The sequence below is a fragment of the Plectropomus leopardus genome, chromosome 19, assembly GCF_026936395.1.
Source record: "Plectropomus leopardus strain MGB_pleo_1.0 chromosome 19, ASM2693639v1, whole genome shotgun sequence".
In the NCBI taxonomy this organism is placed as follows: domain Eukaryota; kingdom Metazoa; phylum Chordata; class Actinopteri; order Perciformes; family Serranidae; genus Plectropomus; species Plectropomus leopardus.
The window spans coordinates 16,487,846-16,513,262 of NC_142194.1; the positions used below are offsets into that span (position 1 = coordinate 16,487,846).

The 25,417-nt window shown below is 39.9% G+C and overlaps 3 protein-coding genes across 4 annotated transcripts; 1 reads left to right on the plus strand and 2 right to left on the minus strand.

The window, feature by feature from the left end:
- Positions 1-329: 329 nt before the first annotated feature.
- Positions 330-10,878, minus strand: kif22 (kinesin family member 22). Of its 2 annotated transcripts, none has more exons than XM_042508334.2 (13): positions 10,739-10,878; positions 8,585-8,782; positions 8,373-8,500; positions 7,945-8,096; positions 6,445-6,654; positions 5,690-6,080; positions 4,969-5,089; positions 4,437-4,557; positions 3,495-3,675; positions 1,964-2,058; positions 1,463-1,663; positions 1,276-1,335; positions 330-532 (listed from the first exon to the last, which is right to left on the minus strand). In XM_042508334.2, exons 2-13 carry the CDS (start codon positions 8,770-8,772, stop codon positions 503-505), a joined length of 1,878 nt encoding a protein of 625 aa, XP_042364268.2. In that variant the 5' UTR covers positions 8,773-8,782; positions 10,739-10,878; the 3' UTR covers positions 330-502. The 2 variants fall into 2 exon arrangements, with proteins under 2 accessions (XP_042364268.2, XP_042364267.2); XM_042508333.2 differs by lacking the exon at positions 10,739-10,878 and adding an exon at positions 9,833-9,992.
- On the plus strand, positions 10,838-12,941 carry pagr1 (PAXIP1 associated glutamate-rich protein 1). Its single transcript, XM_042508335.2, has 4 exons — positions 10,838-11,006; positions 11,886-12,219; positions 12,301-12,389; positions 12,559-12,941. Exons 1-4 carry the CDS (start codon positions 10,838-10,840, stop codon positions 12,792-12,794), a joined length of 828 nt encoding a protein of 275 aa, XP_042364269.2. The 3' UTR covers positions 12,795-12,941.
- Positions 12,942-14,510: 1,569 nt separating this feature from the next.
- Positions 14,511-24,188, minus strand: tlcd3bb (TLC domain containing 3Bb). The gene is made up of 7 exons (XM_042508137.2): positions 23,745-24,188; positions 21,284-21,485; positions 20,881-20,964; positions 20,085-20,310; positions 18,823-18,918; positions 17,713-17,822; positions 14,511-16,635 (listed from the first exon to the last, which is right to left on the minus strand). The coding sequence occupies exons 2-7, from the start codon at positions 21,406-21,408 to the stop codon at positions 16,368-16,370; spliced, it is 909 nt and encodes a 302-aa protein (XP_042364071.1). The 5' UTR covers positions 21,409-21,485; positions 23,745-24,188; the 3' UTR covers positions 14,511-16,367.
- Between the last annotated feature and the right edge of the window lie 1,229 nt (positions 24,189-25,417).

Here is a 25,417-nt window from a genome sequence, read left to right on the forward strand (position 1 = left end):
CGTGCTGTGGGAGGAGGAGGGGGGGGGGGCTGGGTTATAGCATCCTCCTCTCCTCAGCTAAAAAAAAACCAAAAAAACAACAGCTTCTCACACTGAATATCCTCTGATGCTGCATCACATCAGCGGCGATTACATGTGTCCTCGTGCCTTCGCCTCGCAGAGGACAAGAGTTCACAAATTAACCCAATTAGGTTTTCAAACTGGAAATAGGCGACAACTACCCCTTGAGATGGCGATTAATGTGAGAGGAGATTAAGGGAACACTTTGCCCTTTATTTTTAAAGTGACCATCGGATTTATTTATAATCATAAAATAAACAAACATAAGATGACACGTGAGACATTTATTAAAAAGCAGTGGTGCGCCACCAACTGGAACGCAATCGTAACTACAAAAACACCATGAAACTGCATAAAGGACAATTAAAAGCTCCAGAGATAGACATCATATACATTAGACAACGGTAAATTAAAAAAAATAAAAATAACAAAATAAGAAAAATCACTTTCCCATGGCACTCAGGATGTTTGCCTGAAAAAAAAAGAGAAATGGTTATTAGCATTGGGGAAATAAAACAAATGTTATTTATATAGCACCTTTAAAGCAAATCAAATACAATTCAAAGTGCTTTACAGTTTGATTGAAGACACAAAACAACATATGAAATAAACAAAAATGGACCTTTAAAAAGAAACAGATCTTAAAAAATGGAATAAGTGAAAAAAAGAAAACATAAAATGTTGATAGTAAGACACTACATAAATGCCAAGCTAAAATGAATGATTTTTGTTTATGTTTAAAAGTATCAATACTTTCAGCTAAAAGGCAAAATAATTCGTAAAAGCTGCACTAAAATGTGTAAAGACTGGCCACCATCTTACACGTATTTGTATGAGGCGTCTACGGTGACGTTAGTGGCTTCAGAGCTTTAAACAGGATTCCCACAAATGTCATGGGGAAAAAAAATCATTACTTTTCCGTGACTTTTCAAGGGCTCATGATAAAATTTCCCATTTTGGAAAAGCATGCACATCACTTGCAGCACTTAATGGCCGGGTGTGGTCCTGATGATGGCACTCCATCACCGTGCTGAGCCAGATTTTACAGCAAACTATCTAATAACATAGCTTGATACATTTTGCTTTAGATTTTAATCTCAAGAAGTCCCTTGCTAAAGTCAGGATCAACAAGATCAGATTTGAAATGGCAATTCATTGAATAGTTGTTGAGATTTTTTCAGTTTAGACGAATGTTTCTCTTAAAACTTGGCTTACCTTCATAAAGGAGGAAAATCTCTTGTCTGTCATTCCCTCAACTTTTAGCAGATCTTCCAACTGCAAAAAAAAAAACCCAAACGAATCAATAAAGTCACCACAATAAATGAGCTGAAGTCAGACAAACACTAAAGATGAGTTGTTGAGCAATAAAACTGGATGAGAGCTCCACATTTTCTCTACTAACCTTTACGAAGTGACCATGGATCTCCCTCCAGCCCAGGATGAGCTTTGCCTTTTTGTCGCCGATCTGCTGCAAACCTTTCAGCTCTTTGAGGGAGCCGTTATTGAGAACGTTCAGGATTTTCTGTCTGGAGTGCTCCAGCACAGAGTTGTCAAGTTGGGACTCCCAGGCATTCTCCATTATGTTCTCTTTGCCATCTGGAGGCTGAGAGAGAGAAGAGGTAGATGCAGTATAACGTTATATAAAAAAAGACTACATTCAGAATTGGCATTTAAAATAATTACAGAAAATGTACATGGACATCTTTTTGAACTGTCGAGATTTATTCATCCACATTGGTCTGGACAGGAGGTTAATATTGACCTAATAAATTTGAGCTCTTGCAGCGTCTGTCGAGACAAAAAACAAATTGAACCTAATGCACCACGTCAGCTTGTATCTGATGCTTGCAATTCTGCAGACGTGTCAAGCTAAGCGCAGCAGAGTGGAGGCTCGGATGCTGACCTCAACCTGGTCTGAAAGCTTCCTCTCTTTCTTCTTGACGCAGACGGACGGTTTCTTGACGACTGCAAGCTGCTGAAGAGGCTGGAGCTGGGACACTGGTGGGGAGGAAACCACAGAGAAAATAACGTTCAATTCTTTTGGTGCTAAACATTGGAAACATATCTGTTGGCAATAAAAATGTTCTCAACAAGGAAGGATGTGCAACAAATCTGCATTGAAAGTTTCAATATGGTGTTTGGGGTCTAGTGCTGTTTCAAAGCCAAATGTGTGAGACAGGTATCAAGGTATCCGTGTCAATCCCCAAGCTGCTGAGCGGTTTAAAAATAAGTCCTTTCTCATCATCATTGGATACATTTTCTGGCTCCTATATTGTAGACTGAGCTCCTGTATCACATTGCGGCTCAGCAATACCTCCAGTGATTCAACATGATAGAATAAGTGAGTGACAACTCTTTTGGGAAACGTGAACAACAGAGGATTACACAACAGGAAAAATATTTTTTTTTAAAATAACACTTCCTCTTTCAAGGGAAATTCAAAACACACTAGAATCTGACACATGTAGTGATTAATTTCCATTAGATGAAACTGTTGATGCACAGATTTATCAGCTGATATTCGCCTGATCATCTGCTAAAATAAGTAAATAAGTAAATAAGATGTCGTTTTGTTGAGTTACAACAATATTGCGCAGGCTAAAAAGCACATGGGAGAAGTTTTCCTTGCAGGCTTTCTCCCACAGAGCCCCTTCTGAGAGAATATTTTTCACCAAGAACACAACTTTTTTCCCAACCCTAACCAAGAAATCAATTTACGTAGTAGCAGAAGTCCGTCTCTCAGCTGCCATCCCATTTTCCCAGAACAAGAGCAAACACGTTTAGGACAAACAGAGATCTTCTCCTGACTGCCACAGGGACGAAAGGACATCGTAAACTCAATACTGACATGTCAGGGGACGCACCTTTTTTCCCCTCCTGATAATTCTACATTGTGAACAACAAATCCCTGTTGACATCATCAGGAGAGCGAGTTATCGTAAGCAGCTGGTAGCCAGAACTCAAAGGTTGTGTTGAGTTACATTATGATGCGCTCAAGCTCTATTTAGTAAAAACAAAACAAAACAAAACAAAACAACAAAAACAAAAGAAAGTATTGGTTCAATTATAGCATTCTCATGATATTTTCAACTGTCAATGTTTTCACATACATTAAAGCAGATACTGAAGAGGAAATTATGGTACATAAAGGAAAGGAGCTTTGAAGCTGTTTTAAAGAAAAGTTTTTCATGTGAAAGGTTATATTGAAGCTTGTTTCAAAATTGTGTTTGACTGAATTTTTGCTCATTCAAAGATAGTGTAATGAAGGACTGACTTACATAATTCCAGTTACCTTTTTTTAAATAAAGGGTTTTTTTTTGTCTCTGTGCAAAATAGGGGATAAATAAACAACAAAAACAAAAAACAACAACAACAAAAACATTGTGGATATCAGCCAAATCAGTATTTGAACTCATCCATAGTTTCTAACTGACCTTGTAAGGGTTGGACCACGGCCTGCTGCTTTTTGACTTTTGCGGCAGTTGTCTGTTTTCTTTGTAAAGGAACCACGTTGTTCTTGAAGGCAGCCTCCTGTTTGCCACTGGACTTTTCTCCAGCCAGCTGACTGAATAACATGGCCTTGCTCTCAAACTCCCTCTGCTTCTCTTTGAGCTCCTGCAAAAACAAAGAGTGAGGCAAGGTTGTACAAGAGTTAATCGATCAGGTTAAAGATCTAACATTATCAGCATCTTGTAAATCACACACAGACAAGAGAAACTAATTTTAATTCTAAATTCAAGAAAACTATCCGTGAAAAGAGCAAGCCAACATATAAAGGTTAACTGATTTTGCTGACACAGAACGCCTCGAGAAAATGGAGAAACTTTCGCGATGAAAAGTTCAACAAAAAACCAAAATGTTGTCGCACGTCGATGTATATTAAAGCTATGTTACACTGTCAGCTACAGAAAAAAAGTTTATTGTTATGTTACATTAATGTACTTCAATTTATTATACACATCAAATGTCCATGATTTTTTCAAAACTTATAATTTTGTACTAGTTCCATGACTTTTCCAGGACTGGAAAAATTCCATTTTTACTTTTAGAGGTTTTGACTGTGGGAACCCTGTAGATCTGTTTTTAGCACGGTCTCTGTACGATCCAACATCACAGCAATACTTTCATTGCAATCTGAGTTAAGGAAACAATTTGCTAATATAAGAAAAATATTAATTAATTAATATATAAATGTGCGTTCGGGATTCTTTGGGTAAAAAATATGAGAATAACAAAGTATAAACAATTAAAATACAGGGTTTTTTAAGAATCAATACAGTATCAAAACACATAATATTGTGATACTTAGGTGTATCAACATTTTCTTACACCCTAAGTGGATAAACTGAAGATTTTATGTAGATGTGCGTCTTCACCTGGATCTCCTTGCGAGACTGGGCCACATCTTTCAGCATGCCGAGTCTGTCTTTGTTCTGGCAGTTCATCATCAGCTTCTCCAGAGCTAACAGCCTGTCCATCACTGACGCTTCTGACGGGCTGCGCGAGACACACAAACAAATCAAGAGAGAGGAGGAGTGGGGTTGGGGTTAAGTATAGTAGTGGGATTTGAGATGCATTCGGAAGTCAAAAGGCCGATGAATACAAGTTGTTGAGATTCACAGCACAGGCAGATTTATACATCTGATAACAGATGGTAAGAAAGCACTGCTTGTATCTCCCCTAAAGAGATCCCAGTAGACACAGCAGCTGCAGCCAATGGGAGCTCTGCAGACAGAGTTGCTTTCAGCACACATTATAAAGTCTTGGCCCACTGATTCGAGGCTATGGCTTGTTTAAGTCGCTGCTATGTGGATTGAATTTGACATAGTGGCTCTGAGTATTTTCTTCCAACATCACAGTTCTTAAGTCTGATTAGCCAAAGAAATAAACGTGTGTGTGATCTTTCACCTGTGATAATGTGCAGAAGGTGAGGAACCATCCTGCTCCGCTTTCCTCTCATCTTTCTGCCTCTTCTTCTGTGGCTCGGTGCCAGAGCCGCCTGCCTCGTGGTCTTCTCTGGCCCGCTTCACTGGAGATGAAGGCAGAAGGGAAATTAACAGTTTAGTATTCAGAGCACTCGAGCAACAGTGTTTGTGGGGTTCTCTGGAGTGTAAAGCAATTCAGATGAAGATGGCACAGCATCAGTCGAGACTGCATTGCAGTGCCAGAATTAAAGCCAAGGGGAGAATGGCATGATTTAAGACAACGCTTATATACAAAGGAAATGTATCTAAACATAAAACTTGAGTGGTAGTAATATTTCTTTAAATACATTCATAGTGTTTTGAGACAGCAGGCTGTTGACTCTTGAGTCATCATCCTCTGGGATGTGACACAAGTGCCCCCTAATGGCCTGGGATGACAATCTGCCAGAGCTTCCTCTTAGCCCATTATATTTCTTTCTAAAAAAAATTCACCAGATCTATTCCTCGTCTTGTCTGAGAGAATTTGACAACATTAAGTCTCATTTATTAGTTTCCTGGTTACACCTTTACTAAGTGCTGGTCCTGTATGTCTGCCACGAATTCCTTAATTATCAGTTTTTCAAACTGCAATTAATATTAAACAAAAAAAAAAGAAAAAAAGGCCGAGTGAAAAAAGGGTGCATTTCTCACTCAGTGTTACTCACCTGGCAGCACAGCCACAGTTTCACAGGTGAAGGGTTTGTTCACGATGAGCTTGGATTTGGAGGCAAAGTTGAGTGCACTGAACGTGTCAAAATAGTACTTGTACTCGGGTGCAATATTGGTGATCATGACCGAGTGTGCCGAGCCGCCCAGAGAGTCCTGTAGCAGCCGTGTCAGTTTACTGTCTCTGTAGGGCACACGGACGGCAGTGCCAGAGTTAAGAGAGTCCACGACCTTGCTGAGAGTAAAGAGAGACAGGTTGATGGCGCCGCTCTCCTTTAGGCGGATGCCCTGGTTGCCGGTGCGACGGTTGTCCTCAGACCCGGCCAGGTCTATCAAGTACAGCTTTCCTGTCTGTTGTCTGTGGGGCAGGGCACGCTGAGTCCGCACAACCTAGATCATTGAAAAACATTGGGATTTAGGAATAATAGCCAACAAAAGAGGGTTGCATTTTAAGACAAATGTGACACATTACGGATTCAGCCATACATCGTAGGAAAGAAGAATGCAGAAAAAGGATCAAATCAGTGAAAGGACAGCAAACACCAGTTTGTTTCTCTCCCATTAAAGTCCCAGAAAGCCCAGAGGTTGCTAGTGGGAATGTTGCAAGAGAGAATTGATTTTAGCACCAGCTACCAAATCCTGGCCTACTGCTCAGAGGCCACGACCTGTTTAAGATGCTGTTTAACCGTCCACTGGGTACCCATGAACAGACTCAAGGAAGAAAACAGAGCAGCTCAAGGATGCCATATCAGACCTTGATGAGGAGGATGGCGTGGCTGCGGCTGGAGCGCTGGTTGAGTTTGGTTGAAGCGGTTGTACGATTGAGGCTGGCTGGAACAAAGTGTTTGTCGAAGTCCGAGAAGGAGGAGATGGTTGTGTGAGTGAGACCAGGAATGAGGATGTTTTTGTCCTTGTCCTCTCTGATTGGCAAATCCTGGGAACTCGGTGACAGAAGATCTAGCACCTGAAAAAGAAGACAGATGTGCACCGTCAAATATCAAACACCACAAGTGAATAACCACAAATGCTTTAAAAACGGCAAAGAAATTTTAACATAATTAGACAGGCAATACAGTCGACAGAAAAATGATTCAAGTAGTATTAAAGTTTAGGAACATAGGAGGGGAGCGCAGCTTTGAAAAGGGTTTAAATTAAACTGAGGAGAGTGACTATTTCTTAGAACAGAGTGATCTGGTTTCAGGTACAGCAGTACGTGAGCAGTCGAATTGAAGATCTCTGTGTACTAATGTTGTTTTATTTTTTTTAACAGATTTTTTGGTGGAAAAGTGGAGAGTGAGTGGAGAATGTTTTATGTGATTTACATGATCAAGAATTAATGTTGGTTATTTTAATTGATAAAAATGGGAAATTTTCCTAATTATTTTATGATTTATATTTCAACAAGTCAACAAAATTAAAATTAAAATATTTCCAGGTGGAAAGCATATGAAAGCCCATGAACTCAATAGCTTACCCTTTTTTTAATAACAACAGAACAGGAAATGACCAACTTTAAATTGACCATGCATATTATATGTTACAGTATGTTGCAGAGACATGTTAATGCTGCAGGGCAGCTAAGGCTGACCCAAATGCCATAGTAACTGACATCCAAATCAGTGCCATATTTGCTATATTTCTATTTTCTATAAGCAAATGTTTATAGATTTATTGAAAAATATTTTATCATGAGTTCTTCTCAAACAGGACATTTAAACTTAGTGATAGTTTAGTGACTGACTTGCTCTCATCTGTCACTAGCACTTCACTGCTACTGTAGTGGGACATGTTAACCACACATGACAGGCGTACAGATGCACTAGCAACATGTTAAAAAAGGCAGGTATCTGGAACGGTTTCAGAATTTGGGAGGGTGACCCCAAAAAAATCCAGTGCCAGAAATGCTAAAGGAAAGTAACATATTACAGATCTGCAATGAGCTTGGTAAATAATCTGGAAACTAAACATAAGAGCTTAACTGTATTGCAAAGCAGTTTTTTCCTAGTTGTTATGGCTTATGTTAAGGCAACTTGTATGAAAAAAAGGACATAAGTCCTCGTCTTCAATTAATCCCATGTTAAAGCTAAATGTCAGACATGGACTGCCAAAAAAGATGTTGACAGAATTGCTCTAATGGCAAACTGTGGGCTCAACTTAGATTTTGATTGAATGGCATCAACCTTGATTCACTTTCTTATCTGTGGACAGACGGCATAAAACTACTGGGTTCCACAACACTGCCAACCATTCATACCTTCTCATTATAAATTTCCAGATAAGACATGCCAATGCTGTAGTCCCATCCTTCATCCTCATCCTTAGCTTTGACCATATTGAAGACGGCACGAACAGCTCGGGGGATTACGCCTGGCTGATCTGAACTGCCCATCATGGTGTGGGTTTTACCTGTGAAAGAGGAAGTAGTGAGTTAGCACACAAAAAAATACATTTCTGAAAAGGAGCAACTCATAAACAAAGGGAGTGAACTCTAAGACTGAATTATTCTGACAAAAATATAATAAGAGTGTTTAACAAAACATCATAATTCAAAGCATATTTTATTGGTGAAGTTGTTATTTTACACAACCTAAGCCCATCCAAAAAAGTGAAAACTGGAGACTGGGTATGCCTCAATAAACATCTTAAATGCAAAGTAAAAAATTGAATATTGTGATTGCATACCAGCTCCCGTTGGTCCATAGGCAAACACACTGGCATTTTGTCCATTCAGTATGTGTGGTAGAATGGGCTTTACTGATGAGAGGAAAACATCTTGCTGTGTTGTTTGCTCACCATGAAAAACATCAAAACTGTTGGACAACAATAAGAGACATTAGCAAGAAAGCTTTATAGAAATGAGAACGGTGAAGTGCTAAGATACAAATGGCACTGACTGGTATTTGACTGTTTCTGTAGCATTTCTCCAGTTGATTATCTCCAGATTCTGTGAGTCCAGGCCTCTTACACACAGCCCCTCGCTTTTCTCATCGTGCTTGCCCATATACGGTCGCAGACGAACTGCCACCCGAACCCTGGTTGTCTTCTTGTTTGCTGCATCTGGTACAGCCACACGCTGAGCCATGTTGCAATTCCTCAAAACAAAAATAATAATGTTTTATTTATATAGCAATTTTAAAAACACAGTATAGATAGTCTCACATTTAGATAAAATGTACACCTAAAAATCCAAGCACACGTACACACAGATATATACATACATATACCTGAGGACAATACATGGGCAAGAGTTACTTGTGGCATTCGAGTATAATTTTATAAAAAGGCCAACCTGTATAGATGAGTTTTCAGGAACTGCTTAAAGCAAGGCACGGATTCGGCACTTGCAATTACAAATTGAGGGCTTTTCCAGAGCCTGGGAGCAATAACTGAAAAAGCTCAGTTACGTCTGAAGTTAAAATAGGAATGGGGGTATTGATAGGAGGCCTTGAACTGATGATAGAGGTGGCTAGCCAGTATAATAGGGGCTCAGCATCTCTGCTATATAAGGGGGGGTTTGGCCATGCAAGGCCTTATAAAAAGTAAAAATTTCAAACCAATTAGGAGAGGCAAGAATTTGGATGATATGGGAATGACGACTAGTCTGACTGTAATAAAGGTAAGAAGTGAGTTGCAATAGTGTAAAAGATTTAAGTATGCATTATTAGTTCCAGTTGTCGTGCTGATAGTACTGATTTGATTTTTTACAATATTTCTTGAACGGCAAAAATAGGTCTGAATGAGTTTTATGATATGGTAGTAGAAGTTCAGATGTTGGTCAAACGGAACACCAAGTTTTTTTCAGACAGTCTTTATATTGTTGCGAAAACTAACAAAGTAGGCCTGAATGACATAGGCCAAGTTAGCTTAGTGGAAGTGCCGTTTTGCCTTTGTAAAAATGCATATTAATAATGCAAATTATTAACAAATATAGTTACAATAATTTAAATTAAATTGAGAAGCCCCTAAAATAAAGCACTGCAATAAGAAGCTACGCTTTTTCTCTGTTGACGATAGCTTCAAACAGCTAACAACAAGCTAGCTAACGCTCGGTCACGTCTTGCTTCTCAAATGACCGTTACTCACCAACATTTAGCAGGTTTCTGCTTTATCGATGTTAGTACTAATGTTTCGCTTTTTCTTACCGATATTTTTTAGACTCCTTGTTCTCAACTTCTATTTTCCAAATGCGACTTTTGGCAACATTGCGGACGCAGCCTTTTAACAATGGCGAACGAGCCCCCTCAAATCTAACCGAACCCTTTTCAAATGTGGAGCGCTGAAACCGGAAACAACCATGAACCAATCAGAGATCGCTAAAACATTGGCGCCTGTTTGACGTGTAGCGTCCTTACTTAAAAGATTAAATCGTACATAAACCATAGTAGTCAACGATATCGTTTGCACAAATACGTGTACACATGATAAATGAGAAATCAACGTGAATAGTGAAGCAAAATATGCTTTTTAAAATTTCTGCCGACATGTATTCAGTCCCGTAGGCGACGGCGCGCTGCGCAGGAAGTCGTACCAAAAGTAGATCTCTACAACACATACCTCAACTGCTGTCCGCCTTTATCGCCGTCGAAGGGTTATCCATACGTTGTTTAATCAGCGGACATGCGCAGTCCAACAGAACCAAGCAGGTCGTCACACAGCTCTGTGGTCCAAAATGGCGCTATGTTTACGTCTCTGCATAACCGTGTATTATCTCTAGCAAGTCTCATGGAGAGCTTAGATGGTTTTATTTATTGCGGAAGATAGTTTGACCTAATATTTAACCACATCGTTGATCTACGACAAACCGGACATCCGGTAATGACATTTTAAGGCACGTATCTTTATCAAATTTTAATTTGCTGTTTACAAATAGCAGACGGTTAGGCCTGACGTTAGCTAGCTAGTTAAGTCAAATAAGGACAAGAATACGCTTTAAAAGTGCTTTTGTTGACTGCCTACCATTCAGCAAAGTTGAAAGTGATCGTTAGGCTGCAAGTTAAACATTAGAGGCATTAAACCACTCTTGCTTAGCTCTTTCGAAACACTCTTACCTCACATACTTTCAGTTTCATGAAACTGCATTGTTTTCACAATCCATCCTTCTGTGCAGCAGATCTGTGGCTTCAGAGTTCACCAGCAGCAGCAGGAAGATGCAGGCGGAGGCCACAGACACCTCACTGAGAGAGGGGATAGAGGCTCTGGGTGTGAAGGACACAGAGAAACCTGCAGCAGGCAAAGAGGAGGAGAGCAACACAGAGCAACAGGACACGGAGATGACAGCTGCCACAGAGGAGGACACAACAACCAAGGATGAAAAGGGTAACTGCAAATTACAGCAGTAAACATATTACCTGCAGCTATACATCTTGAAAGCACATAGAGTTGACAAAATGTTTTACATTAGAGGAAGAAATCTTTGTGCAGAGTCGTAAAAGTGGTTAATTCAAAGTTGTTTGAGTTTTACCCGATGCTTTATATGAAGTACTGTAAGTTGTGTACAGTATACACAGATTTAGATATCAAGGGGGTGTGGGGTCCATGTCCCACTCAATATTTAGAACATGTGAATTTGTCTCCCGCAATAAAAACACCAACATAGCAAAGGACTTTTACTTTGAAAAAAATAAAGACATTGCTGCTAAAAGGCACAAACTGGTGCATAAGAATGTCACCAGAATGGACAAAGCTAAGTGTTTGATGCTTACATTTTTTCTGGCCGGGGACACCCCTTGTATCGATACAGCAGAAAACGAGTATTGAAACTGTTTCAGATATTCACACTCTACGTATAGATATTTTTGACAACACTAGTACAAACAACTCTGTCAAAACACTGTGCCCTCACAACACCATGAATTGTATAGGTTGTTGCTGTAAGTCACGGACCAATCACACATTACATTCTTACATCACATGATTGGCTGTGACCAAAACTATACATATAGTCTTTTGATTCAAATATAGATACAACAAGGATAGAATACAGGTATTGTTTGACTGGAGAAGTTTTAGTAGTCCTTGGTACTATTATTTTGGTCGATATCTTAACAGTATCAAGCCCCAAAACCCAGCCTTGGTTCAGTGTCACAGTAATTCATTTGTAGCTCCTATAAACAGTAAGCTATATATAATATGCTGAAGTGCTATAATTCTGCTTTTGTTAAACTGACTTTCTAAGCATTTTTGCTGCCTTCTCAGATGGAGACACAGACGCAGTGGAAGAAGACGCACACAAGGATGAACCTCAGGCAGATACAGGGGTGGACAGTGAAGAGGGGAAGCAGGCCGCAGGAGTGGATACTGAATGGGAGCTTGCGTACAGCGATGAGGAAATGGAGGACCCCAAAAACTGGATGCCCCCTCCTGCTGAGATCAAAAGACTCTATGAGCTCCTCTCTAAAGGGGAAATGCTGGAACTGAACTTTGTGCCGCTCCCTAGGAGGCCCCCTACACCTGAACGCACCCCCTCACCTGAAAGAGATGACGAAGAGGAGGCTGCGAAGGAAAGGGAGAGAGAGGAGAGAGAATGCAGGTCAGCGTACCCTTTATTTATTTGATCTCTAAGGATTTTAGTTTGTGTGCAGTCAATGTAAAGCCTTGTTTTTTTCCCTAGGCCTCCAACTCCAACTGAGTTTGACTTTGATGAAGAGCAAACACAAGCCACTCCGAAAAATGCCTTCATGAACAGACGCAGAACCCCAGGTAATGACTTCTGAGATTTGAACCACATAAACTAAATGAATGAAAGGCGTTTTATTTTCTCTCAGCTCTTTACTGCTGGGTTTCATTATAATATAAAAGTAAAGTGAAAGGGATTTTTTGGGTGTTTTAAGATGAATCTAGTTGACCTTTTTTTACCCCCCTCTCACAGGATCTTCAGCCCGTTCCTCTGTGAAAAGGGAAGCCCGGCTGGACAAAGTGCTGTCAGACATGAAGCGCCACCGCAAAATCGAGGAGCACATCATGCGTACGGGTCGAGATCTCTTCAAGAGCGAGAAGAAGCTGGAGGAGGCTCTGTCTCCAAACAGCCAGAAGGAGCGTGAGAAGGAGAGGGAACGAGACAGCAACCCCAATACCATCTTCTCCCCGAGACAGAGGAGATACTGAAGTATTACGAGACGAGGACTTGCCCACTGGCAAACAAGGCCAAGAGCTTTTTTCTGAGGCAAAACTTGAATTTTTTAATGTGACGAGTTTTGTATGTTTTCTATGTGTGTTTTATATGTTGGCAATAAACCTTTTAACCCTGGAGAATGTTAACTGTTATCAGTGTGCAGTAACAGAGGTAGGGATGCATTGTTGGATACCTGGCAAATAAAGGTACATCATCACATTTATACAAAAAAAAGCCATCAAGCAGTGCTTGTTAAAGCACATTTCCCATGATGGCCTATTACACCAGCAGATATTAACCTTTTAACATACACTTTTATGTCCTGTAGTTTTTGGCTTAGAGTCATTAGCACAAATCAGCATAATAAGAATAAAAAGCGTATAACATTTGAAGTGTAAGGCCAAAATGCATGTATAAGGCTTCATTTGAAAGGTAACATCATCTAGTTTGTGGAAAATGTTTGGCATGACACAACCTTAATTTGTGTTTTTGTCTTTGTTACCTAACAAACTATTTTTGAGGAACAATAACAAGGACATGCCTTATGCCAAACTTTGCAGACCAACTTTGCGTTTATCACACCTGTTTGAAATGTCTAAATCTATAAATGGTAAATTTCTTGACATTCACAAAGTCCTGATTTTCTATTAAGACTAAATGCTCTTTATACTGTTGTAGACAGTATCATCTAGTCCACTTCCTGAAGCTTTAAATGCAACTGCTGTGAACCCTTAATATCACCACGTAAACACATGGCACCCTCTAATGGCTTGCATTTGCCCTATGACAGAGCAAAAAACTCCAAGAAATGTAGGTATTTTTGATCCTGTGCCTTTTCCCTGTCTTTATTTTTATGTCCAAGTGCCTAATGAAGACAACGATCTTTATAATTTGTCCAGTATAGAGCACGAAAGCTGCAGCCGCCAAACAGGCTGTGATGTAATCCCTACATGTGACTGTGCTCCATCTATTTTCTTCCCTCTCACAGTGCTCGTTTTTGCCACGCGAAGGCTCAGACTGTCATTGGATGTGTCAGATAACAATATGGGAAGAATCCTACAGAGAAATTAAAATGTTTTCTTTATCTTTCACTGATCCAGTCTGTTAATTTGTCTAAAGGAGGACTCTCATCCTGAAATATAACATGTGGTGTCTTGCAATATGATGGCACAAATGTTAGTGACAGCTGGTGAAAGGATTTCTGGAGAAGGGTTTGTTGTGTTGGACACAGAAAGATTATCTTAGAGTGATATAAAAGGTTCTCAGTGTTGTCGCTTAATATTTTTGTGATTTTGACAATTGTGAAAGTTAGCAAGATGTCAGAATGAGCGAGACGTGGTTACACAAGCTAACAGACAGACCAAACCAGCGGAAAACTAAGGAGGATTTCTGTGTAGGGATCCTTTCCATAATGTCGTAAGACACTCAGGGTCCATCAGTGGCAAAAACAAGCACTTTTAGTGGACGTAAACTGACAGTGCACTGTTGCCTGTAGGGATTACACTGCAGCCTGCTTCAAAGCTGCACCTCTCAATACTGGACCGTTTTCAAAAACCGTTGTCTCCATTAGTCACTAAGACACAAAACATAGGAAAATGGGGTCGAGGTCAAGATATTCTTAAACTTCCACTTTAAATCTTGGTGCATGACTTAAAAAAAATGCCACAATAATCTTTATCATTGACAAAAACAAAAGACTCAAGACAGGCTCAGGACAGAGAAGTATATTTTAGCTAAGTTGGAGTAACAATACAGCCTTCACATAAGGCTCAGAAGCATATAGTATAATATGTATGCATAAATATGCATTCAAAACCACAAACCAAATAAATAAATAAATAAATACTTACAAATAAATAACGAGCATTTTGTGGAATATACAGTACATCAGTTGAAATGTTTTAGTATTTTCAAGAAGCAGTACCTTAGGAGTTCATGGAACGGGGGAATGGATGTTCTGTGTTCAACATGCCCACAGTTGTCCAGATGTTTTGGCACACGCTGCCCTGTCTCGATGGTTTCTGAGCTTTGTTTTATTTATTTTTTTCTTGACCTATTTTCAGGACAGTGAAGCTGCTTTAAAAACAAACATATAATGATTAAAACTAGCCAGTTTGTTCGTAGGAGGTTCATAGAACCAGTGGCTCAAATAAACGGCTAAATGATCAAACCAATTTATACAATGTAAAAGGCTTTAAACAATTCAGACTTTGTAATAATGGTTAAAAAATAAATGAGCAACATCAAAAGAAGTTGCCATGGACAAATGTGCCGCATGTAAATCACAAGGGAATGCTTCCCTAACAAGGTTATTTTTTTCCGCTTTTGTTTCCCTTCAAACTGCAACATTGCAAGTCTCCAAACAAAGCTATAAATACTCAAATCTTACGGATCCCTCACTGAAATACTCCAGCCAATCAAATGGATATTTTGAGATTTATATCAGCACCAAACTAAAAAAAAAAAAAAATAACACTCATTTAAAGTGACTGCTACTGTGCATCACTTCCTTGTATGAAAAAAAAAACAAAACACTTTGTGATACCAGTAAATGGAATGAAGTCATATCTACACTGAAATGAGAAGCACTGCCGTAACGTCTGGGGAGAGTTTGCGTACACTAAGCTGAAAAACAGTGAAATGTTTTGTTTTAATGCTGAAATGTCATTGTTCAAAAATGTCTGTAGAAACATCAGATGCAGAAATGAGACAAAACCTAAAAAAAATAAAATAAAATAAAATAACATTGACCTAATACTGACATGGAAATAAGGACAATTTTACATCGGCTATGTACACCCGTCACATTTTTCTGTCAGAGGAAACCTCTTCCTTCCCCTCCGAGGATAGAAATAAATAAAAACCTAAAGAAACTGCAAAGAATGGGGGGGGAAAGGGATAAGGCAGCAGAATACAGTCTTATGAGATTATCTCCCTTCTAAAGATGAGTCGGTCTGCAGGTTGGTTACATTTTGTTAGAGTGACAGTGACTACATAGAGGATACAGATATTGAACACTAACAAGTCAAAATACTGCTTAGCCGGGATTTTTTTTTCTTTTGTGAAGGTCTTCTTCATTACTAAACTGAATTAGGCCTTCCATCTACAGCAAATGTACTAACATACAATATAATACATTCCTATTTTCCTGCTCTTCCTATACCGTGAGGCAGAGAGGACTGAATTTGATCTACATGAGGGAAATAGCCAACTATGCTTGCTATACATCCAGGCAAATTCCTCTCAGGTCAGTGCATGTTCCTATCTGTCACAGTGCCGGATGACATCTTTAAATACTGAGCGCACTAACACTCCTCGTTTCCTACAAACTGGGAAGCCGAAGTGCTGGAAGGCCAGCGATCAAATCTTTTTGCTGTTCAGAGTTTTGATTGCTGGCCGCAAACACTTCAGCACTATTTGAGGCCACTGTCTGTAGCTTTCTTCATATTGCTACTAGTTTCAAGTCTCACATTTTTCCCCTCACAGCTTTCTTTCTGTTACATACTCATTGGTACATTCGCCTTCCTCCCTAACCGCCCGCCACCCCCCCTCCCCCACCACTCCTCTCAGTGAGTGGCCAGCTCAGGCTCTGAAGAGCGTGTGCTGTAGCCGTTGGCAGGCTGGGGCAGTGTGTTACCATCCGACTGCCTCTCCTTGGCTGCGCCTGTGGTCGGACGTGGTCTCTGAGAGCGGGAGGTGCCTGTGAATAGCCGTAGGGCGCCCCTGCAAATTAGGGAGAACCAATATAGCTGGGGGGCCATGAGCAGAGCAGCACCGAGGTTACAGTGCCAGGGCACCGACAGGGGAACCATGTGGAAGGGAATGGACGCGTACCTGGACCCAAAGACAAAGGACCGTAAATGCACGCTCTGAGCCTTACATCTTTACAGGGAAGCATCGGTATTTTTCAACCTGGACCCAATTTTCACATGTTTTTGTGTCTGAGTGACTAATAGGAAGAACAATTTCTGGAATTGGTCCAGTGCTGACTGAGAGCACTGCAGCTGACAGCGGGTAAACAGGTTGTAATGTAAACACACACACGCCAAAGTAACCAGACTTCTTTTTTTTGTTTTTTTAGTTATTTTTACTTAAATGCATAAAGCGAGCATATTTGAATATTTAACTGAGTGAAGTAAGAGTTGATTTGAATCCTAGCCTGTCAGTGACACCAATGAACTTTCAAAACTTTCCCGTTTTCACCCCATTTCCAAGATTTTATTTAAACAAATTAAAATAGGAAGGCCAAACTTCCCAGTCATTTTAAGATAAACAAACTACAACTACAACTACTACAACTACTACTACTACTACAATAACTAACTACAAAAAAAGCTTTTTCAGCACTTTTCTTTTGATGTGTCAGCACGTATTAAGGCACGGTTTTGGCAATGTCGGTTTGGTCTGTGCATACCACTTGATACTTGTGACAGCATTACATTTTAAATTAGTATGACAAGTAACATATTTCACATAATGTTAGACATATTTTAGGATTTTTAGCATATTTTAAACAGTAGCCAAAACACTGCATATTCAGACCATTTCTTGAGCTTTCTGTTAATTCCAAACCATTTCCAAGCCTGGAAAACAGTTTTTCTAATTTCAAAACTTTTCCAGGAATTTCATGATCATGGGAACAATGACTTTAAACTGACAGCACATATTTGCTCTGTGTGGTTACATTGCAGCCTGCTTCGTCACTGCAGCCCTGTCGCTCAATAATAAAGCAATAGAAAAAAAATCTTGTTCTTTTAACTCACTTTGACACAAAAACATGGGAGAAGAGGGTCAAGTGAAAAAAACCAAAGCTAATCCATGAGACAGACATCATATGGCCGAGCAAGTTACCAACCCAAGCTGAGCGAGGCAGCAGAACATGAGAAAAACAGAGATGGAAGACAGACATACCTTCCATAGACGTAGTAGAGGTAAGGGAAGAGGAGGACTCGACAGATGAAAAAAGTGATCAGCATAAGAGCCCCATTCACTTTGTGCAGGAGAGTGTGTTGCTGTTTGTACTGAGAGCAGAAAAAAAACAAGAGAGAGAGAGAGAGAGAGAAAGAAAAGCAAGCAGTACAGTTTGGTGAAAGCTGACGGTGTTAATCTTATTTGCCATTTTTTTTTTATTGTTAATACTAACATTGTTATATTTGTTAATACTATCTGCATGGACTGAACATGTAGGGATGGAGAGCACGATATGCCATGCAGCTGGTTGGACATTGATTTCTACAGGCGGCAGTAGGGCAGCGTGTTTCAGTGAAGCAGTCTTTTTTTGTTTTTTACATTTGTGGATGACTTCACTTTTATGTCGAAAAGTGTACCTGCCTCAGTGAGATAAAACTGAGGACAAGCTTGCACGCATTTCTCATAAAAAAAGGGTTTTCCTCTTGTCAATTCCAAAGTCTGATATCCTAGAATTACCTGGTACCCCATCAATGAATACTCTATTGCTTTTAATTCTATAGGTATAAAAGGGCAGCACTGGGAGGCCACAGCTTATAGCCAGCTGTTGTTTATCAAACGACCACATGCACTGTTGCCAGGGACGGGAGGTGCAGGGTGTTGAGTGATAGAGGGTAGAGGGACAAGCTGATATTGTATCTGTTGAATATCCGGTCTAAATACTAGGGGCTATATTCGGAGGCTAACAGCTGTGGGAGCCTCAAATGGGGGACAAGCACGAAGTGATGGAGGGAAAACCTTCATCCGGAACATTAAAAAAATTAACACACATCCACACAAACCTAAAACTAATACAGGGAGGGTGCAGCTCCTACAATTGTGTATTCAAACAAACTGCGTTACCAATAAATGACTGAAGCTTCAGACAGTGCTGTTCATGTAAGACAACAGGAGCCGATGGGCATGACCAAGCTGCATGCCGGGAAATACATTCTCCGTTGAATAAAAAAGGGGGGAAAAAAGAAGTGAAGAGTGCAGAAGAACTTCAGTGTGACACATGCACATGCAACAACACAAGCATAATCTGCGCTGAGGCTGAACAGAGACACTCACCTGGATGAGTATTTTTCCTAAGCAGACAGATGGAGTGCTGAGCTCAGCCATGAACATTATACCCTGGAAATAATCTCCCTTTCCTTGTCGCCAAAACTAGAAAGAGAAGAAGCTGATTATTTGTCAAGAATGCAATCACTGCTTTTTTTCCTTTGTGGACTTTTCGGTAGATTTGCAATAAATATCCCTCATTAAATAAATATCTAGCTGGGGGCAACAAGTTAAAGCACTTTGGAGATGTAATTTCTACTTTCCCAGAGTCACACCAACTTGTGGGTGGCTTTTTAATGTCACGGTGAACTCGTGGTGCACAGTGAACTTTTGATACGAGATCAACTGACAACTTCTTTTAAAAAGAGGGAAGTATACTTTTAAAACATCTCAGAAATGGATGACTGGATTGAAGTGTGCAGCGAATCAATTCATTATCCTCCATTTACTGAATTAACTAATATAATACTTCCATTTTATCATATACTGTTGTTAAATTGGCATTACATTTGGTGAAAAGCACATTATGTCTTGTTTGGGAATCAAAACTTAAAGTTTAGGACTTTAGTGCAAAGACTTGAGATGTACTGTGACCTGAAAAACAATGACTTGGTACCATGTGTGGCATGAACGACATTCTATCACCCATGTAATCCATATGTTTACATGCACCCGTGGTTACGGTGGCTGTCGATAACACACATTCAATTTCAAAATGCAAAAGAGCTGAAATAACTAGTTGATCAACAGAAAACTTGCACTTTTTTTGATAACTCAGTCATTTTAGTGAGTATTTTAAGCAACAAATGACAGATTTGTCTTATCGATATCATGAACAAAATATCTTTGGGTTTTCTGATACTTTATACACCAAACAAGTAACTGATTGAGAAAATACTTGGAAGATTAACTGATATAAAAAGTCTTTAGTTTCAGACTTGACAATGCAATTATTTGGGAAAAAGTAATCCCAACTAAAATGTTTCTTTTACAAAAGAATGTAGCAACAAAATATTTGTAGTGTTAAAAACTCCTTAATATGTACCTTTATACTACAAAAGTACACATAAAGATATCTATTAAATTTGTGTCGCTTTCAATAAAAACAGAATAAGAAAATACTGACACAATTCCCCCTGGACCAACTTGTTCCTTTAACACATTATGAAAACAACCCATGAATAGGAAGCTGCATACAGATATTTTATTATTCTTCTGCCTCACCTCACTCAAATCTCAGCCCAACAGAAAGAACAACATGTGACAGTTACCACAGAGACGGGGAAGCAGACGGTGACCATGACAACATGGTGCAGCACCATGAGGAACTCGCGACGCAGATAGCTGGTCAGTGCTGTGCTCATGTGCTGCGGCGCTGCCGAGGCCTCCTCGTGCCCTTTGACCCGTAGCTTGTACCAGTAGCACATGAACATTGCGTAGATGTCGTACACGAAGTAGGGAACAGCAAACATGATGTAAGTGCTAGTCAGCCAGTGCCTGTGTAAAGAGGAAAAAAAGTGGACTTTTAAAAGAGAAAAGATAAATGAAAGGTAAAATAGCATGAGTAAATAATTCCAGAGCTTTGTTACCAGCAAGAACACATGTTGTTGTTTTTTTTAACATCATGTTTGCCTGTTAAACTGGTTACTAAAATTTGACATAGCTGTGACGGTGCAGCTACAGTTGAGTGGCTACCTTAAAAAAGAACAGCTTTTCCCATTTGCAATCCAGAAAAACCTCAGTGGAACTAATCCCACCGGGTTATAACCATCTAAAACAGCACTGAAATGCTCAGGGCAGTTTTAATAAGAAAAAAAAATCAGATAGCTCAACTATGAACTGCTTACACTCTCTTGCATGGGACATGACATTTGCAGCTACATGTCAAGGCATCTGTATCAAGTTACATTTTTGGTTTACATTTGTGGCTGATATGCAACCCAAACTGTCTTTGCATCTGAAAGCCTCGAAAACTACAAATCCTGACAGCTGATTTGTTAGATGAAATAAAAAAGACAGGACGGGCCGGTCGAAAGTTATGATTCTGATGAGTATTTCTTGACTTACTGGCTCTCGATGATGTCCTCGCAGGAAGAAGCAATGATGTAGCCAGCTGAAGAAGCCATGACTGCCTGAACTGATGAAACCAACCTGGGAGCAGAGAATGGCAAACAAATAAGTAAGGATGCACAATATTACATCCCCACAAATAATGTATTTCTCATCATTAAACACACTGTAAGAAAGTAGAGCCGTTATGTTTTTATGCACACAATATGCAGCTGAAAGCTCTTGATAAAAATAATGAGTGCAACTGCAACAACCTGCCATACTTGAGAGTCGTGCAAAACATACACGAGCTTAAATACCAAACAACTTGGATGGCACTGCAGTAAAAGCACTTTCAAATTTGAATTTTGGGGGATACACTGTTGTCATGAAAGTATGTACAAGTTTTAGAATGTCTCACCTGGCAGATACGATGACTGCATCTCCTTCGCTCCACCTCAGCGCTGGGATTGACTTTAAGCATTGTTTGGATAGCAGGAAAAGGCCTGGAAAGAACACGGACCCAGCAGCTAGAATGGTCAGCATGGTCCCTGGCAAGCTATCTGAGAGGCAAAAAGTTCAGCAGGCAATCTGGTCTTTGAGATCCGTCGCTCTTCCCCTCTCTGAAACACACAAAATGTCAGCGAATGAATCAACTGTTCATATTGACGTCGTTGGTGGCAACTCCCATGTGAACATATGGGGCTGCACTTACAAAGATAACAAACAAAGCTTACTATCAAAGTCCAGCATGTGGGGCAATGTATTGTTCTAGCTTCACCCGAGGTCTTGCTAAATGAACAATACAGATACAGTGGGGTAAACAGCCCAAGCATTATGCTTGTATGAAATGTGAAAGAGGGCAGTGCACAGGATCCAAGACAGGGAGACCAACATCAACTACATAACCATAAGTTAGATTTAAATTCAGATAAAACCAAATAGATGTTATCACCAAGGCTAATCATACAGCATTTTCTAATATTCACTCTGCAAATGGCACTTCCATACATAGAGTATCACAGTACAAATACCTTGGTATCTGGCTGGATGATAAAGTTTACTTGAAGCACCATATTGACATCCTGACTAATAAACTGAGAATAATTGGCTTTTTTTAAATACAAAACTACAAATTATTTCCCTTTATAACACAAAAAAATAATGTAATCATTTTAATCTGTTTTGGATTATGGGAATGCTATTTATAGGAAAGCTGTGGCCTCTACATCAAAATCACTGGATGCTGTCTACCACTCAGCCCTAAGGCTCATAACTGGTGATCCTTACAGCACCCACCATTGCCATCTTTGTCAAAAGCTCAGCTGGCCACATTTGGCTGTGAGGCAGGACCAGCACAGTTTTTTTTCCATCTATAAAGCTTTAAAACAGATGCTTTCAACCTATATTTCATCCCTTTTAACTCTGCACTCACATTATCTTGGTGCTCAGTCAGAGAACAGCTTGTTGCTCCACATTTCCCAAATCAGAACTGAACTAGAAAAAATGTCATTCTTAAGTGCACCTGATACATGAAATAATCTGCAAAACAACTTAATCTTGGACATCCTTTTAAATGCCTTTTTTGAGATCTTATTTTCATTGCGTGTATGCATTTTTAATTATACTTCTACACATTTACATCCTGTATTTATTATTTTTTTTAGCTATTATACATTGCTATTGTTGTTTTGTATCATTTTAATTTTATTTCGACGGTTATTTATTTGCTTGTTGATCTTTTTTGACGTCTTTGTTCATGCTCAGAGTCACTGAAAATTAGGGTGTCCCTCAACTGATTCCCCGCCTCTAAAATAAAGGTTTGAATGAATGTAACTGCTGAGTTCAGTGACAGGGGCCTTATATCAGATAGGAGGCTCTTTTGTGTAGCATGCTGTTCTGTCCGTTTAATGTCATTGTATGCCTTATGCACTGCATGTATTGCAATGGCAACCATGTGGTAGTCGCCTGCGGTTTTATAGTTGGCTTACAGTAGGCTAGCTGACTCATTAAAAAGTTGAAGCCCATTAGCAAAATACGCATTGCGCTTTTAAAAATCCAGAACGTCGAAAATATCGACATAAGCATGGGCTGCTGGGGTTCATAGTTCCTGGCAACGTTATCCAATGCTATCTGTCTGTAAAATGAAATATTGGACATTTCTGAAAGGTAGTTGGCCATAGAGGGGAGTTGAGCCCGGCTGAAGGTTGACATAATAATCTGGCATTGACGCTAATGTATCAAACTGTAAATGTTAGCGTTGGCTTGATCAACTTTGTCTACGTTGCAAATGCAATCCGAGTGCACTCATCATTTTACTTCAACTAACGCTAACTTAGCTAACGTTATACAGTACGCTTGCAATCAAATACACCGGCTAGTTAAGCTAAAATTAAGCTGAACGTGACGCAAATTGACAATTTTTGTAATTTAGTTGTCAATTTATTAGCAAGTAAAACTGGATCAACTAGCATGCAAGTATGTATGAGTGATTATGGTATATCTTGCTAACATCAAAAGCCACCCCTCGCTTAGGTAAGCATGACAGACTGTCTGCGCTGTTGCTAACAATGACGCTAGCACCGTTAGCTAAGTTAGTCACCGCTTGCTTAGTTAGCAACCATTTCCTTTTGACCAAATTCAAATAACGGTAGTTAGCAAAAAGACGACACCCAATAAGCAACAGCTGATTACTAAATGTACCACGGTGAATGTTTTACCTCTCACTCGCGGTTACGTTAAACTGTTTTGTTAGCTTGTTATTTGTTTGTAGCAGTTAGCAACTAAGCTAACCGACACCGTGAGAGCTAACCGCGGCTAACTAGCTAACACATTGGAGTGCACACATGTTTAGAATAAATGAAAGAAATCGTATCATTTACACAAAGACTCTGCAGTTTCCAGTCAGCGGCTAGTCGAGACTCGTGTCCTGCAGAGAGCGGTTAGAGATGTCCCAGGGGTCTCCGCCTCGATGATCCGCATGTTTATGTGGCCACTTCGATGTCTGAAGGGTAGCAGCAGCGAGCTAACGCTAGCTTGCAGCAACTTAGATCGACATCTATGTGAGGGCAGCTCGCTGAGAGCATTGGTGACTGGCCCGCATGCAAGCTTAAGTAAATATCTTTAAAAACACGGCAAAAAACGACGGTAAAAACAATGACACCGGATGGAGAGGCAGCGTTAGCTTGTCCCGTCGCTATGTCATGTCACCTGTCTCGCAGCAGCAGAGCAGAGACGCCGCTGTCTCAGCCTCGCAGATGCAACGTTGAGTCAACGCTGTGGACTGCTGCGCCAGCTAGTTCCTACAGGTCCAGGCAGCAGCATCTCATGTTATGACGAGAAATTTGCACCAGTCACCGCACTGCATTTTGTAAATTGGGTTTTGTCGTTGCAGGGGAACGTTGAATGGATTCCCCATAAGGAGGGCATCTATTCAGCTGCATTCATACTTTGCAATATCCATTCTGTCCACTGAAAAAAATACACGAATTTATACACAAACAAAACACTTATTATTTATGTATCTCATTCACAGAACCATTGCAAATCTGTTGATTTAAGACAGTCAAAATGTTGCATAACCAGTGTCATTTGTCTCTGTAAAGACGCACATAGGTGTGACCTTTAGTATCGACCAGCATTCACAAATGAACTGATTAATCACCAGTCCCTATCAGCATGGTTCTGACATTTTGCAGTTTGCAGATTACACGCCAATGCAACAACGTTCAGGTTTTGCAATGATAACCCAGGTCTGGCCCTGTCTATAGAATTTAGTGCATGCCAAAAATGTAACAGTGACTTGCACTGTTTCCACAACTGGAAAAATATGTAAAAGGGTACAAGATGTAATTGAGGGAGAAAAGTTGGTTATTTTTTAGTTGAATACCTCCTATTGGTAAGCTAACATGGTCATAGATGGATGACAAACCGACCTGTCACAGGCAGGAGCCCAAAGTATCAGAGGCCCACTGGCTTTCACTTACAAAATGTCACTCAAAGAGACACGGGAAAGACTCAAAATGACCACAAAGAGGCACAAAATGAAAACAAAGAGATGCACAACAGCTGCAAAGAGGCACAAAATTACTAAAATCATATGCAACATAGTAACAAAGAGCCTTGCAGAGACTATGAAGAGGGTACAATCAATCATAAAGACATACAATATCACATCCAAGACACCACAAAAAGGCACAAAATGACTTCAACGACTCAAAATTACCACAAAGAGGCACAAAACAACTACTAAAAAAATGCAAAATAGCTGCAAAGAGACAAAAGAGACTCATGAAACTACAGTAAAGGGGACAAACAACTATAAAGTGATCCAAAATAACAACAAAACAGCACAAAATGACTTCAGAGAGACTCAAAATGATTACAAAAAGGCATTACAATTACAAAGACATGCAAAACTGTTGCAGAGACACAATGAGACTCACTGAGATTATGAAAAGGGGACAACGACTACAGAGATACAAAATGATTTCAGAGAGATGGAACCACAGAGAGGTACACAGTGATCCACAAAGAGGTACACAATGACGGCAGA